The sequence below is a fragment of the Ptychodera flava genome, chromosome 8, assembly GCF_041260155.1.
Source record: "Ptychodera flava strain L36383 chromosome 8, AS_Pfla_20210202, whole genome shotgun sequence".
In the NCBI taxonomy this organism is placed as follows: domain Eukaryota; kingdom Metazoa; phylum Hemichordata; class Enteropneusta; family Ptychoderidae; genus Ptychodera; species Ptychodera flava.
This window is the reverse complement of record NC_091935.1, coordinates 25,633,639-25,650,541: the sequence shown is the minus strand read 5'-3', so window position 1 is coordinate 25,650,541 and position 16,903 is coordinate 25,633,639. Positions and strand designations below refer to the sequence as shown.

The 16,903-nt window shown below is 39.8% G+C and overlaps 1 protein-coding gene across 1 annotated transcript; it reads left to right on the top strand.

The window, feature by feature from the left end:
- The first annotated feature begins 4,247 nt into the window (after window positions 1–4,247).
- LOC139138880 (uncharacterized) lies at window positions 4,248–15,300 on the top strand. Its single transcript, XM_070707456.1, has 7 exons — window positions 4,248–4,377; window positions 6,152–6,257; window positions 8,683–8,860; window positions 10,765–11,097; window positions 11,484–12,079; window positions 12,858–13,414; window positions 14,743–15,300. Exons 2-5 carry the CDS (start codon window positions 6,221–6,223, stop codon window positions 11,707–11,709), a joined length of 774 nt encoding a protein of 257 aa, XP_070563557.1. The 5' UTR covers window positions 4,248–4,377; window positions 6,152–6,220; the 3' UTR covers window positions 11,710–12,079; window positions 12,858–13,414; window positions 14,743–15,300.
- Window positions 15,301–16,903: the final 1,603 nt, after the last annotated feature.

Here is a 16,903-nt window from a genome sequence, read left to right as displayed (position 1 = left end):
TGTTCTCGCGATCGTTGGCTGAGAGTCGGCTGTTCTCGTTGGCTGATAGTGGGCTGTTCTCGTTGGCTGAAAGTCGTTTGTTCTCATTGGCTGATGGTCAGCTGCTCTCGTTGGCTGATAGTCGGCTGCTCTCATTGGCTGATAGTCGGCTGTTCTCGTTGGCTAATAGTCGCCTCAACGAAAATTATTCAGACAGCGAGAACAGCAAAGAACAATGCATCTGAATCACTGGGGCACTTAATACTAAAAACCATTCTGTCTGTCACTTTAATTCTCGATCTGGTAGAACTCTGAATTTAAACCTCCTAACTCTTACTCTCTCATATTTCCTAGCAACACGTAAGCACAACTCAGCACAGAACTGACGCAGAGGGCGTTTTATAAGAGATTAAATTAAAACATTTTGCACATTTTGGGGACAAGATGCGGCAATTGTCAGTCAAATTGTATATTATTTTGTAACAAATTAATTTCACACAAAAAAGTAAAGGTATAGAGACCGCGTCGGTATGCTTGAATTTCAGGCAAGTATATATATATCGGTAGAAAGGGGACAGGGAACCAGACCAGCAAGTATACCATATCTGCCACCAATCAGATTCAGATAGACTACAAGCAAGTTATGATATAAAGTGCAGTTTTCTAATTACTTTGAATCATAGCTCCGAAAGTACGTAACTATAAGCCTAAAACACTATTGCAAAACAAAGGTAATCGTCAGTAACAGATATTACTTTCAGACTGCACCCAACACAGTTGACTCATGAGTGCGCACGAGGTCGAGGTGACCCGCATTACGCGAACATGCGGGACAACGGGCTCCGTTTTTGGGACATTGCCGCAAGGGCGCGTCCTGGCTGCAGTACATAGGTATATACATACATTACATTACATTACATACATACATACATACATACATACATACATACATACATGCATGCATGCATGCATGCATGCATGCATGCATACATACATACATACATACATACATACATACATACATACATACATACATACATACATACATACATACATACATACATACATACATACATACATAGAACTTGCATTGAGAGCATGAGAGACAGAAGAAGATAGAGAGTCGACCGACCTCTATATTTTATAATGCGGCCTTGTGCGTTGTAGGCCGTACTCGCACTGTACATATACGATCGATTCCGTTTTCATAAAAGTTTATTGTCTTCTCATGCCCTGAGGTGGTATTTAAGTTGCAAAGAACTAAGTGGACGTTGTCCTCGCTGTAAACAATATACATGACATAATACGTTAATGACATGAAATTTCATACAAATCGGTTGCCTTTCCATGTCTTTCATTCCTGTTCTCTCCTCTCTTTACTCGCCCAAACCGTTTCTTTTCTGTGCATTAGTCTAACACTTTCTGTTTTATTGAGAGCTAAATTTCATTGTTTTCCATCTTTGTCAATGTCAGCCGTAGGCTTATCTCCTCACCCATTAACCTTGGTTTGCTTCTGCTTCCTTACTCTTCTCTTCATCTTTCCCGTCTGTCTGGTTCTCTAGCTGTCTATGTCAGAATCTGTCACGCTGCCCATGTCTGTCTGTGCACAGATTCCTTGTCTGTGGTATGTGTCACTGTCCGTGTGTCTGTCTGTCTGTCTGTCTGTCTGTCTGTCTGTCTGTCTGTCTCTCTCTCTCTCTCTCTCTCTCTCTCTCTCTCTCTCTCTCTCTCTCTCTCTCTCTCTCTCTCTCTCTCTCTCTCTCTCTCTCTCTCTCTCTCTCTCTCTCTCTCTCTCTCTCTCTCTCTCTCTCTCTCTCCTGACAGCATCTAGGATGGAGATTTTAGATATAAAATCCCCAATCATCTATGATGGCACAAAGTATAGCCAACTTGCCAATCTTTGTCTGTAGATCGCTTTGGTCTTTCAGCCAGCGCACTATTCACTTGTCGTCCTTTAATAAACGTTTGCACTTAAGGTCATTGTTGAATCGCTGAGTCATTTTCTCCTGCTCGATTTTAAAAAGCCTCCACATCAAATACGCACCCCGTTTCTTTTATTTCATTTCCATTGAAGTATGAATAGGGATGGGAACGCTCCAGTACTTATTGTATGGCGACTGATTCGAAAGTTTACGAATCTGGGCCATGGAAGCTAGGACGTGAGCTTTTTTTATGAGTGTCATGGCAAGGCATTTTTAGGGTTTTGCAGTGGCGATTTGGTAGGCCCTACAATCTCAGTACATCGGAGAAAAGAAATAAATACAAATACATACGATAAACAGATACACATACAAACTCGTGTACACAAAGGGTATAGCATCTTTGGCTGTAAAATACAGGTGAATCGAACAATAGAGAGCTCAACGGTCTTGAATGGTGTTTGTCCTTGACACGGGCTGGATACATTGAAGTTCTCGGTTTAACTGAGAAGAACAGCTTTGGATAGCCATAAGTGTCTGATTAAAAGTCTGCAGTGAAGAATTCATCGCGTTATAAATTTAAACAGAAACTTACTGAAAAGTACTTGACAAACTTTTAAGACCAAAAGAAACGTGGAACGCTTTGACAAATCTTGCAAATCTCGGATTTTTTCAAATTCATTAGGGAGCCGCCATTATTTACGGCCTGGGGGACTGGGAGGAATTTCATCGGGAACTCCGAAATTTCGAGTAACCTCTCTCAACCATGATGAATTTGAGTAACCCCCCTCTCTAACTCTGACCCACCAACTTAGAAAAGTTAAATACCAATACATGTAATACTTTGTAAAATGTACAAAATACAACAACAGTAAAGACCTTTCAAATCCTGACGTACCCAGCTAGATTGTCATCAGTTATCTCATGACGGTTGAAGAAGGTAAAACCATCAAAATGAAATTCAAATTCACAACAAAGAACAGATATAAAAGCTCACGCTACAACCAGTACCCAACAATGTAGTATATCGTTTAATTTGGATAGGCATCATAACATGGTTTTCACTAGGATATCTGACAGAGCAGAATTTGAAAGTACAGGGGACAAAAACTGCTAGAATGCCCCACGGATGAGAGCAGGAGAGGGGTTCCCATCTCGTATCGAAAATTTTTAGAAATTGATGTTTGTAATGGTGCAATCTTAGAGGTATTTCAATTTATTTTGCACTCGTTAAAACTGTTTGAAAATGACATTGAACACTGATATTTTTATTACATTTTGTACATGCATACAGTGTTTGAATCACAATATTCAACAATCAAACCATGACAATACATGTTGTAACAACAGTTCACAGTTTGCCAGAGATTGAAGACCAAAGAATATGCAGGAATGAAAAAGCTGTGACCTTCTTTTGCCATTTCTCCAGCTGCCAGCTTCTAATGAAAAGCCTGGATATGGTATGGTTATGTCAAAATGGTAATTCAGCTGAAGTCAATGAAAATATATGTTTCTGTGTTATTAAAGGATGAATTCACAACATTTCAATTTTGTCCTACATCCTGTGAAAATTTTGAGAAATTGACGTGTGCAATGGTGCAGTCTTGTGCAATCTGAGAGGCATTTTCAATTTGTCTTTTACTAGTAGAACTGTTAGAACGCCCTACGGGGGACAGCACAAGAGGGGTGTAGCCTCTCGCATCGAAAGTTTTGAGAAATTGATGTGTGCTATGGTGCAATGTGAGAGGCGTTTCAATTTATTTCGCACCAAAAATTGAATACCCCCTTCTTTTGAGCAACCCCCTTGAAGTCTTAAAGTTTTTGAGTGACCCCCCTTACATTCCTCCGACCCCCAGGCCAAATATAATGACGGCTCCTTTGGTGCATGGTTCCGGTCAGGTTATTAAACACACTAGCTCATACGTATTTCATCTGTCTGCATATCCTTATATAATGTTTGTCTTGTTGGTATCGTCGATTGATGTGGAAATAGAAAACAGTCAAGTTATATATTTGTCATTCACTTGACTGCTATTTGATAAACTTTTCTTGTAACTAAAGTCAGAAATAGTAAATAAGCAGCGTGCATGTGAAGAAAACTACTGGAAGTTAAAGAAAGACATATCAAGAGATGTTCTATCCAAACCGACCAGTAAAGACCAAATTTACAGCAAAGCATCGCCCACATACTCCAGTCAAATTTACAGTGCAGGGAACCTCATCAAAGTTTTTTGTGTAATTTTCCCCTCTACAAGACATCGGTAGGTACTGACAGATCGGTCGGTGTGATTGGAATCATAATACCAAAAAAATCGCAATTCATAATCTTGGGCGTGTACATTTCTGCGCAAGCGCTCAATTTGCCTCAAATTAGAAATGCGCGCTTATTGGCCGGAGCAAATTATATATCGCTGTGCTTCAGTGAATGAAAACTACTTCTCGCCAGGTAGTCAGACAGACGGCAACAAGCCAGAAGTGGGTGAGTATTATGATCGCCATCCTTTTTGTCATGAGCTCAAATAATTGAAGTTTAAGCGAAAGCAAATCCTATGAAGATCGTCGGGATATTGAAATTCACAGGTTACACTGCGTAAGGTGCAATGTGGGCGAATTGAATGAAATATTCTTTGATAATCGGAGGGTTGTTCTGAAATTTGATCCGTGCGCGTTTCGATTCTCCAGTATCAGATGATGTAAACGGCAAATTTACGGCACGATCGATTATCATATGAATTTTAAGACAGGGGATCAATCGTTCTCATATGACATATTGAACAGAGCAAGGCTACCGAGGTCGTTAGGGTAACGATACAAATATTGATGTTTTTGTATTGATGGTTCGAACTGTTGAACGAACGCTGCGCTTCACACGGTCTTTCTTCAAAGACGAAACGCCTTTGAATGGTCAGTACAGCGTGTCTGAACAAACGAGCTCCCCGGTACCAAGCACGCAGTTGACAAAAAGCTGACCCGGGTACGCGACCTTTGGTTGTTCACATGTACTACTTTACAGTCCGTGGGAATTGGGATTAGGGTAACCCCCTGCATGTTAATGCGAGAGCTTATGTGAAAAAAAAGTGAGGAGAAGAATACTTGAGCTGAAATTATACAACTTGTCGGAAAGTAGACAGCATCGCACCTGGTTGTTGTCTCTTTTGCACACTCAGAACCTCAATCATCGATTTCAAACAGTTCGATCCCGATCCTTTCTAAAACAGACCGCTATGTCATGGTTATCAACGTGCTCACTGATTTCTGTGACAATAAAAAAAATACGTGTAAAAATATGTTAACGTTATCATTCAAATATGGCATTTGCTGAAATTCCAACAGACAAAGAGGGTAGATGTCGCGGTGCGTTTTAAAAACGGCAAATATGTCTCCATTTTACTCGCGGAAAAGAACAAAAAGGTAATACGAGACGGCGCAAGAAGGAGCTAGGACGACTAAGGCAGTTGTCTATTTCAGCCGTATAGCATGAGGCCTTTGAAATGAAATGGTTTTGAGTAGTCCCTGAATGCGATTTCTGCGTGTACCTTGCCGTGGGCAGTTAGATGGTGTAAAACCTTAAGCTTTGCTCAGAGACAATTCTATTTATTCTTGCCATTATTTGTGACGTACACCGTGACCTGTACGAGGTACCCATGCAGAGGAACACCTTTGTTAGCATAAAGCAGCACTATTTCAAAGGTATCGAGACGAATAGAAGCACAAAAGGAAATCTTCGGTCGGACAAGTCAAAATTCATATTGTATCACAGCGTGAGAATATTAGGTCGAATAAATGGACATACCCATGGCGACGAACAACAAATAAGCGAGGTCGAAGGCAGTCGTTATTGACACATACGACATCAGAATGCTCAGAGCGCCCATTCAATTCGCCAGTCGATTTTCTATCGCATGCGTATATGCTGAATTGAAAAGGATTCGGTGCGCCTTAAGGACTCTGACAAATTTCGTGGGTAGTTTGACATTACTTCGGGGCGTCTTATTCAAAGCATTTTGTTGAAACCATGAGAGAGAGAGAGAGAGAGAGAGAGAGAGAGAGAGAGAGAGAGAGAGAGAGAGAGAGGAACATTATTTCACGCACGCTGTGTGAGAGACAATATACGTCTGGGAGACTTGCTCAATATTATTCTTCTCACACATAAATGGGCGTGATGCACACACACACACACACACACACTATATATATATATATATATATATATATATATATATATACACACACGTCTCATTCCATTATTCCAGGTACAACAAAAGCTGTTTGAAAGAAAGCTGTTGGACTATTCAGTGGACTGAAACACCGTGACTGCATCCATGGATCGTAAATTACTTTTCTTTCTCTTTTTGACACGTAAGTGAATCTTTTTTCCCTGCAAAGGATATTAGATTGAACAAAAGAACCTGACGTCCAATGGGGAACCACCGTGGAGCCTCGTGACCGTTTGGACATGTGTAAATGTCACAGTTCAAAGCAAAACGTTGCTAAGTTATCTTCTTTTATAAGTACCGATGTTCCGATTCGTTAATTTGCATGTATATACCTGAGCACAAATATAGAACGAGGCCTATGACATATGATGGTGTGGAATTTTGTTGATCAACAGATTTTTTAACACATTTCAGTTCGCCGAATTAAGAAATGCTGTGTTTGAATGACTGTACGCAGCCCCTGCTGTATCACATCAAATGGTGTTAAAAATTATTTCTAAAGTTATAACTCTGCTCGACCTCCGTAACATTGCTATGAATGTAGTTGTATTGCGTTGTAGCATGTTTGATGCTCGTCTGCAATGTCTTCAATACTGCGAACTGAAAAGAATTGAACATGTAACCGCTTTATGATCTGTAAAGTGGCGTTGTTCATCCATCATAGACAACTACCATAAACTGATGTGGTAGTGTATTAAGGTAGAATGCGCCCCGGAGATAGATATTCGGACTCTCAAACTCTAACAGTATTCTTCAGCTTTTATGGAAATTTAGAATGTCATGTTGCACCATGGATATAACACAGGGATGGCGGCCATTTTGAATTTCAAATATCAGTGTATATTGGGTAATTTCTTTCTCCAGTACCAACATTTAAACAATGGCCCCAATTTTTATTCTTGATTTTTATTCTTGATTTTGAAAGTTTGAAGTTTTTTTAGAAAATTTTGGGCAAAAGTTCTAGCCTTTTATTTTTAAGGCGCGAATTACCTTAATATAAGTCATACGCTGTCCTGCACCTACTGACAAACAAGTACAAAAATTACAAAACAAACACTTTGAAACAAATAATTTTAGGTCCAGGACAAAACATATGTTATATACAAGAACGTCATTTTGTAAAGACATCTATTCTGTTCGGGAAAAAAACATTTCGAAGGTCATTATTGAAGATTCCTTCGGCTTAGTTGTTTTTCGAGGATCAACACGACCTTGTGTAGAATGAACAGCACGTCATTCGTTCGCCCGTTTTTTTCGAAGTACGAGAGAACTTAAACTGTTACGGTGGATGGCAGATTGCTTTACAGCGTCGTTTCCAAAATCAGAGAGCATGGGTAGCGCAACAATTTATAATGCTTTGTAACACGGTGATCTTAATGCCAAATATCTCGGGTTCTTTATGTCGAAGTATTACACTACAAGTGGTATATCAGAAGAGAATTGAAAAAGTTTGAGAGTCCGAATGTCTGTCCCCGAGGCGCGTTCTACCTTTAATGCACTTTTCAGAAACGAATATATCTAAGATCTATGAGCTCATTCTCGCTGCAAAGTTGGTCATATCTAGCCCGACCATATCTTGCACCCAACATCAATGGTTGACCGGCATTTACGCGAAGCTCTCGTTTGACAGACTGACTGTTTGAATATCTTTGAACCCTACATAGACGGGATTATTTTTACTGTCTTGTTTTGCCACACTTTTTAAGGAACGCAACAGATGACACCAGTCACGACTTCAGCAAACTCCCCGCTGCCCCGCGTACTACACTATGATTTTTATGCTGTCTTTACCGGCTTGACCTTATTAGAGTCTGAATGCTGCTTTTGCGGGACATTTTCATAAAAAAAGAAAAGAAACCAAAACAAACAAAAACATATTCTTGCAGGGCTAAAACTACTAACGAAATTATCGTTGCTCACTATTCAGAAAAAATTGACTTTAAAATTTTATTTGAAATTGATTAAAGTTTACCTGAAATAACGACAGTTATCACTTCCAGAATGCCCAAGATTGGCAGCCGTCAATTCCAGCATGTTTGAGACTGACAGCTGTCACACAATAAACTTAACTGGCGTGACAAGCACTGCATATTAATTGTAAACACTTCCAAATCACGATAAAGCTAACAGATGGAGCGCAAATTCAAAAAGTGCCACACCATATAAACCACATTGGACCTAAAGCACATGGTGAGCCTTATGAACCTAGAGGGCACTTTCGCGGTGGCTGCTAATCTCTGCAAGGCTGTGAAAGTCATCGATTACATAATTACAGTCATTGTTACAGTTTCGTTTAACGTTTGTACAGTTTCAGGTAATTTCACTACGCCCTAGACTGAAAGATCATCGAGGGCGCTGTCTACGCCCCCCCCCCACCCGAGGAGGGAGGGGGAGCGTTGAGAGCGCCCTTGAGCGACGGATCTTTCGGTCTAAACACGTCCAAGCCGCCTGAACAGTACGCTGCGATAATTTCTGTAGTATAACAAATGGGACTTCATTCAGATCACGAAATCAAATATCTTTATGACACTCTTTCCGTAATACATGGATTGTCCATTCCTCCTCAGTGCTCGGCCTTGTCCTTTGTCGGGACAGGGATGGTGACCGTGACCGCCCGGACGACGACGAAGAAGAATGTCCAACGTTTGAGCGCCAAGACGAAACCACACTCTGGTTCCGCAGATCGTTTGCCAGGTGCATGAGACACGCCATCAGGGTTTTGAGAGAGAACCGTGATAACTGCAGGTGAGTGTTTGCAAAGTATAATTGAACAGAATGAGGACTTTCGGTGGAATGCGCCCTGGGGACAGATATTCGGGCTCTAAAACTTTCACAATTCTTTTCTGATATACCATTTCTGGGGGCTCATATTCACCCATGGAGGGACAAAAATTCTCACCGTCTTTGGTTTTTGGTGACCCGCGATTTTTACTCTGGATTTGCATAGAGAATGGTTGAAAGATTCCTTGAGGAAAGTTTGAGCAAAAGTTTAAGTCTTTCACTTTGGAGGAGCATACAACCTTAGGGTTTACTAAAAGTGGGACGGAACAACTGCACGTTAAGTGTTGGGGAATTGTAGGGGGTTAAGGCAACAACAACTGCAAGTGAAAGAAGGGACATTAATGAGCTGGAAGTCAGGGTAACAACGTGAAAACTGGGGGCAGTAGCTAGCGGGAGTATTTGCTTTGCATATCGGTGGAGTCCATTACCAGAGTGTGCAAAACTAAATGAAGGAAAAGGTAATCAAAGAAAAAGCAATTTTTAGGAAAGAGATGGCAACGGATAGATGATAGCTATGGAGGTAACACACCTCCATAGTGATAACTTTGAATTTATTGTTTATTAACCGATAAATTATTGTCTGCATCCGAACATCCACCAGTCTAAGTATAGTAAACACCTATTGCCTGGTCATGAGGGCTATAGCGACCGTCTATTACCCCGAGGGGCCGTGTGTTACCAGAAACACATCGCTATTCCCCGAGGCCGTAGGCCGAGGGGTATAGCGATGTGTTTCTGGTAACACACGGCCACGAGGGGTAATAGACGAGCGCTATAGCCCGAATAAAGACCAGGCTATAGGTGTTTTATAACACACCACGTGCTCATGTTGTATTGTTATATAGTTTTTAATGTGTTTTGATATTTTGCACCGCAACAATCCATTGTGACAAGTTTACTGGGCGATGTTTCCACAGCGCTTTCAGTTGTACGTGGTACCACTTTCTTTCAAAAAATATTCTAAGCATACCTAGCTACATCCTTAGTTACACCTTAATCTTTTCCGTCGATGAGCTATTCAAGTTCCTACGCTGTTGGAATGTTGGAAAATGTTGGAAAATCTGTTTTAGAGAATGTGTCGTCACCTATTCCGGACGCACTTCACGTTCTAGTCACCCGCCATTGTTCCAAAGCTGCAGACGACACTACGGTCACGTGACCGGGCACTTTTCCAAATTTGGTCAGAACTATTTCCCTAGGGAAATAGCTTTTCAAAAAATACCCTCTGACGTCACTTTAGTCGATCCGGTGGGGACTAGACGTATCTATTTTCTCGTCATGTGACGTATTCTGGCGAATGGCGACACGGAATGAGCATGTGGCGTGTTGTAATCACGCCTATCAAGTACAGTAAACAGTAACCTATTTACCTGTATGTATGTATGTATGTATGTATGTATGTATGTATGTATGCATGCATGCATGCATGCATGCATGCATGCATGCATGCATGCATGCATGTATGTATGTATGTATGTATGTATGTATGTATGTATGTATGTATGTATGTATGTAAGTACGCAGGGGGTGAAGGTACGTCTCTCTATCTCTATACCTACCTACCTACCTACCTACCTACCTACCTACCTACCTACCTACCTACCTATCTATGTATCTATCTATCTATGTATCTATCTATGTATCTATGTATCTATCTATGTATCTATCTATGTATCTATCTATCTATCTATCTATCTATCTATCTATCTATCTTTCTATCTATCTCCAAAATAAAATCGTTTCGTTTGTTTTCGTTATCTTCCTCCATTTGCCTTTCTGTTGTTTATGTGTCCACCCTCCTTGTGTGCCTCATCCTTTTTGTCTGCATATGGTTAATTGACTGTCTACCTGTCGCTTTGCTTCAACAGAGAGGTGATGAATGACGTGAAACGCTGTGCGAACGGAGACGCCGATCGTTGCAGACCGCCAAATCATGACGGTGACCGACCAATGAGACGCAGAAGGGGCAGGCCGGGCATGATGGACGGTGATCGAGAAATGATGGAGCAACACCGCAACATGAGCGTTGATGAATTCATTCCAAGCTTCTGCGACGGGAACTTCACCATGTTGCCTATGTTCAACAAACGGAATGACAGCCTGCCGGGATGTCAAGCGGGCTACGTCGACGAACTGGACCGATGTTCATCCGATTTCGAGACCGCTTTTAAAGCTGACCCATTTGCCGAAGGATTGTGCGAGTATGTCCATCAATTGCATGGAACCCAAACTGACCTCAATTTTAGAGAAACAAACAGACAAACGGACAAACGTGCAGACAGACAAACGCACAGACCGACAGAGACGCTAACTCACTACTGCGCATGCTCAAAGGTAACGCGTTCTATCGCCAGGAAAACCTATCCTGAGCTTCCAAAGTCAAATAGACTTGTATGAAACAAAGCAGACACAGTAGAAACTGATCTAAAAGATTTTGTTTTTTTAATCGCCGACTTGAACCAAGTCTTTGATTCCCTCTAAAGTACTGGTGAAATACACTATTGCTCACATTGGCTACCCTGTCATTTCCTACCCTCCCCATCAAATTAATATTATTCCAATTTTGTTTGTTTGTTTTGGTTTCAAGGAGAAGTAAGGAGATGAATGAGTGTCAACGAGGCAAGCTGCGTGACCGCTGCGACCGCACGTTCGTCTCCGAAGACTTCTTAGAGGAGGCTGAAGCGGAAGACCAGGCGGGAAATTTCTTCTGCGAGGCGGTCACCGGCGATGACGAGAGTTCTGCAGACTTCATCAAGCTCTCTGTGCCAGCATGTTTGCTGACAGGCTTTGTCTTCATCATGCGTATAATGTAATGCAAGTGTTGAAGTGAGATCGACTGTTTCCAAAAGAGCTTAATTTCCAATAGAGATTAATTTTCGATTTTTGCAAGCAAGCGAGCGAGAGAGAAACTAACCGTTTCTTCACAGTGCTGAAAATGTATAGAATTTCATAAGCATTTTAGGCCGTTTATCACTATTTGGGACGTCATGTAAAGAGAATCAGATATTAGACAAAGAGGAAGCCAAAACTGGAAAACAACAGATTTGCATATAACAGTAGATAGAATTACTGACCTTTTGTAATCGACTCTTTTCCAATCACAGCTAATGGAAGGTTATATGTTACAGACATATCCCCGATGACATTCGACGTTATCATTTACACATCTTGACTTAAGGTGAAGTACTACGAATTACGTCAAAATTAAGTTGTGGTGTCATTTTCTTGAAACTTTGCACAAATATTCTTGGAAGTTGTGCAAGTGCAAAAATAAAATAAAAAATGGGGGTCACCACGCTCGTTTCCATGGAAACGGACGTTAAAATGGCGTCGTTAGAAATAAATAAAAATGATATAATTCACTTAAACTAAAGCAAACAATTATAAAAAGCTTAGCAAATGAGTTAATTTTAATAAATACCAAGACTTAAGATCCATATCTATCGAATGTATAGTTTTCATGATGTTTTTACAGAAATTTTTACATAAGTATCGATTACAAAATGACGATATCGAAATTATATCACTACATAATTTTCGAACTTTCTTCCTGTCGTTTTGAATGGTGTCATTTTGACCAAACTTGGCAAATAAAATCCTGACATAATACCATTTAGTTTACACTTTTAATAAAAGGGTGTCACCACGCTACTTTTTACAATATCCCCAGGTGAATGGGTAATATGCGCCATGTAAATGGGAGAGAAATGTTAATTTTTCGCTCATATTGAATAAAAACCAGCTTCCTAGGGGGTCAAAATATGACAAGGTTATAGATCACATGTATTTCTAAGAGACTGGGTCAAAAAATTAGGTAAAAGCGCAATTACAACAATGACAGGTGATGTTAAATACATGCGCTACAAAGTAACCCATTTGCGACAGCCTGGAGTTAAATCTGCGCAGAAACGTTCTAAAGTGTGTGCGCGTCCGAATTCGTCGGCCTTTACCTTAAGTTCAGTTCGCGCCTCGAAAATGAAAAAAAACTAAACTTTTGCTCACACTTTCCACAAGCACACTTTCAATCATTCTGTTTCAAAATCAGGAATAAAAATCGCGGGGCAGGGTCACTGTTCAAATTTTGGTTCGGGAGAAACAATTCACTCAATGTTTACCGACATTCACGTTCAAAATGGTCGTCATCCGTGTGTTATGTTTATTAGGGAAAATACAATTCCCGATTTTCACAAAACTAAGCCAGTAAAATCTTTATTTTAATAGCCATAAGCTTCAGAATGAGCCCCCACAAGTGGTAAGCCAAAATAATATTGTAAAAGTTTGAGAGTCCGAATATCTGTCCTCGAGGTGCATGCTACCTTAAGTGCATCTCTGTACTGTGTGCGAACAGTTATCAAATTAAGTCGGGAGTAGATGACAAGGCGATCTGAAATTCAATCACTAGAACGTGATGCATCATATTACAGTTATCGGCAAGGGATATAGATCTAAAAGGTCTTTCCAGCAGAGATGCCCGTTAGAAAGTAATATTTGCTTCTTAAAAGTAAAATATATATTACAGTACATTTACCAATGATTTTGACGATGAGATACAGCTGGATATTGATACACTACCTAATTAGGTTTGTCAGTTTGCTCTTGAATTTACCTTTTAGTGGTCAACTTTTACAACTTTGTGCCAACATCAGACAGACTAAAACAGCAGGTGACGCAGCAAGATGTCTGTAAACTAATTTACTAAGTATGTAGTATGTTTATATCTTTACAGCAGCTATCAGTTTCAATGGTGACACACACAGAGACTGGTTGCCAAGTTTTACAAGCAGTTCAAATTCACGGAGAGGTGGTAAAAGAACGAGGTTACTGCAAATTTAGACTCAGAGGACAGTGTTCTTTGTAGTTGAATATCAATAAAGTTCATGACTTCAAAAATAATAGAGTGATGTGTGATGTGATGCGTTTTTTGTCTGGTTCAACGTCTGTTTGTACAAATGTACAGATCATTACGCCAGTGAAACTGATAGCTGCTAATTACGTGTCAGCGTATGTATACAAAGCCCCACCATGGCTGGCAATACCAGAACATCTCGTTGTCTGAGTTTTATTAGACTAGAAAGTTGCTGACTCAAAGCCCTGACTTCCAGACATTGCTATCGCTACTCAAATGTTCTGATTCTTTCAGATCGATTTGTGTTGTTAGTTTTAGATTTTGTTTGAAGTCATGAACTTATTGATATTCAACTACAAAGAACACTGTCTATTATTTTTTTGTGTTTAATAAAAACGTCGGATCAACTAGAAATGATAAACACTCTTACAATGTTGCAATGTTTTTATCGCTTGTCGCTACAATCTTGTCAATATAGAAAAACAAATGACGTTCACGAAATAGCCTGAAACCCCCAAGTTCACTTCGTACTGAAGTAGCCCCGATGTCAGCTCATTGAGAAATGTGGTGTCATTCATTTGTTGATAACCAAAGTAAACTTTGTTCATTTTACACATCACTCTATTATTTTTGAAGTCATGAACTTTATTGATATTCAACTACAAAGAACACTGTCCTCTGAGTCTAAATTTGCAGTAACCTCGTTCTTTTACCACCTCTCCGTGAATTTGAACTGCTTGTAAAACTTGGCAACCAGTCTCTGTGTGGTCACCATTGAAACTGATAGCTGCTGTAAAGATATAAACATACTACATAGTAAATTAGTTTACAGACATCTGCTGCGTCACCTGCTGTTTTAGTCTGTCTGATGTTGGCGCAAAGTTGTAAAAGTTGACCACTAAAAGGGTAAATTCGCCAGCAAACTGACAAACCTAATTAGGTAGTGTATCAATATCCAGCTGTATCTCATCGTCAAAATCATTGGTAAATGTACTGTAAGAATGTTGTGTTTTATACTCATGCTACTTTTGATAAAAAGGAAATACTATATATGAAGTTATAGTTGTATAAAAGAAGCAAGTGCATGATATTTAGTTTTGTGACGGACCTTACGAGACACACACATAAATCCCGGTCTCCGAAGATATGTTTTTTTCACGTCGACCGCTTGGCGGCGCTACATGACTTGTACAGTAATCAATGCCGTTTCATCATCTGAATGCCAATGACTATCACAAAGCCATCGCTGCTGTGTTTATTGCTTTGTGAGGTGTAACACTTGCCGCTATCAGTTGACGAAGAAATGCTTAGGGAACGTGTCAGTAAATTTGTGTGGAAAGACTTTGTCTCTAAATGATAACGGCTGAATGCATTTCCAGTCAGTTTGATATGAGAGGAAAAGATGGCGTCTTTAAGTCTAATATCCGAGTATCTGTACGTATTTTCATCACTGTCTAGTAAGTTTTTTTTGTTCACATTTACGTTTTGTATTGTATGTAGTATAAAACCATTTGTTGTTCACATTTCATATAAAAATAAACAAATAATGCAAAAAGTATTACCGAGTTCTCTTTCGGTCTTGTTCTGAATTGTAACTCAAATACATCGTAAATCAAAGAGAAAAATCGTTTTTTATCCCGTTTAGGAGAATTTTCAAGAAAAAATTCGAATGATCATTCTTGTACGAATGCTGTCACGAAGGATTGATGCCAACATACTTAATTTTACATATATGCTGTAGGGTGCATTTACAGAAAGGGGACAATGAATGTTTCAGAGACAAATTTCAGGTGTCACCGATTTGTTTCTTTGTGATAATAATTTTAGTACGGAGAGCTATTGCCGTCTCCTTTCAGAGGGAGGTAAAGTTATTCTACTTTCTACTCCAAGAGTAAATATCCTGAGCTAGAATTTTAGAATAATATCTCTCATTAAGAAATGCCCCTCTATCCCACCGTAAAAAAATCGTCGAAATGAATGATCACAGCCTCATGCTCTTTTTGGTCCCGGTATCAACTGAACGATCGAGTTAGCTCGGGTGAGGGCGCTTCTGCGACCCCTCCCTTCCCGGATCCCAGGTATCGTTGAGTACTGTACAAACGCAATGCGGTTTGTCAATCGTTAATTTAAAATTTGCGTCAGCATAGGGTCCCGTTTTACGGAAGGGTATTCGTGCCATGATATTTGAAAGAAAAAAAATGAATTCAAAATATTTCGTAATTACGAGTTTTCAATTTTCATAATTACAAGTTTTCTTTTATGTTCTGGTACTTACGAGATTCAAAATCTCGTAATTACTAAAATCAAATTTTCGCAATTACGACAATTGAAAGCTCATAATTACGAGATTTTATTTTGTTTTCTATGTTCAACTATGAATTTATTCACAGTAATTTAACAATTCTCAAAATAGTTTACAACTGTACCCAAATGGAGCAATGACTGACTCATTGGACTCTGATGCTAGAATCAATCAATCAATCAATCAGTCAAACAATCAATCAAAAACATTTATAAAGCGCCAGGATCAATAACCAAGTTATTTTCAAAGGCACTGATTTTTAACATAAGTGTACGTTCATGCGCTTTGGCAAATAAATATGTCTTCACATTTTGTTTAAAAATTCTAACACTTTAGGCCTCAGTGTCGACTGTCAGAAGGTAGAGCATTCCAGAGTTGTGGTACAGTGACGGAGAAGGCACGTCCACCATACGTTTTAAGTCTGTAGTTGGGTACACACAGCAGGTTCTTGGAGTTTGAGCGTGGTGAACGACGGGGATTGTATGGCTTGATCAGATCCTGAATGTAGACTGGGGTCAGACATCAGACAGCTTTGTAAGTTAGCAGTAGAATTTTGTAGTAATACTGAACTGGCAACCAATGGAGACTACGAAGTACTGGTGATATGTGATCTGTTCTTCTTGAATGGGTGACGATTCTGGCTGCCGTATTTTGAGCTCGTTGAAGCAGTCCGATATCGGATCTGGGGAGTCCGTATAGCAGGGAATTACAATAATCAAGTTTTGAGGACAATGTAGCATGTATTAATATCTGACGGGTTTCCTTACTCAGATATTTCCTGATAGAAAACTACCCCGCATCATTTCCATGGCCAAATTAAAGTCCATTCCGTTCTATCGGTGGACCTTTACCGGTGAAA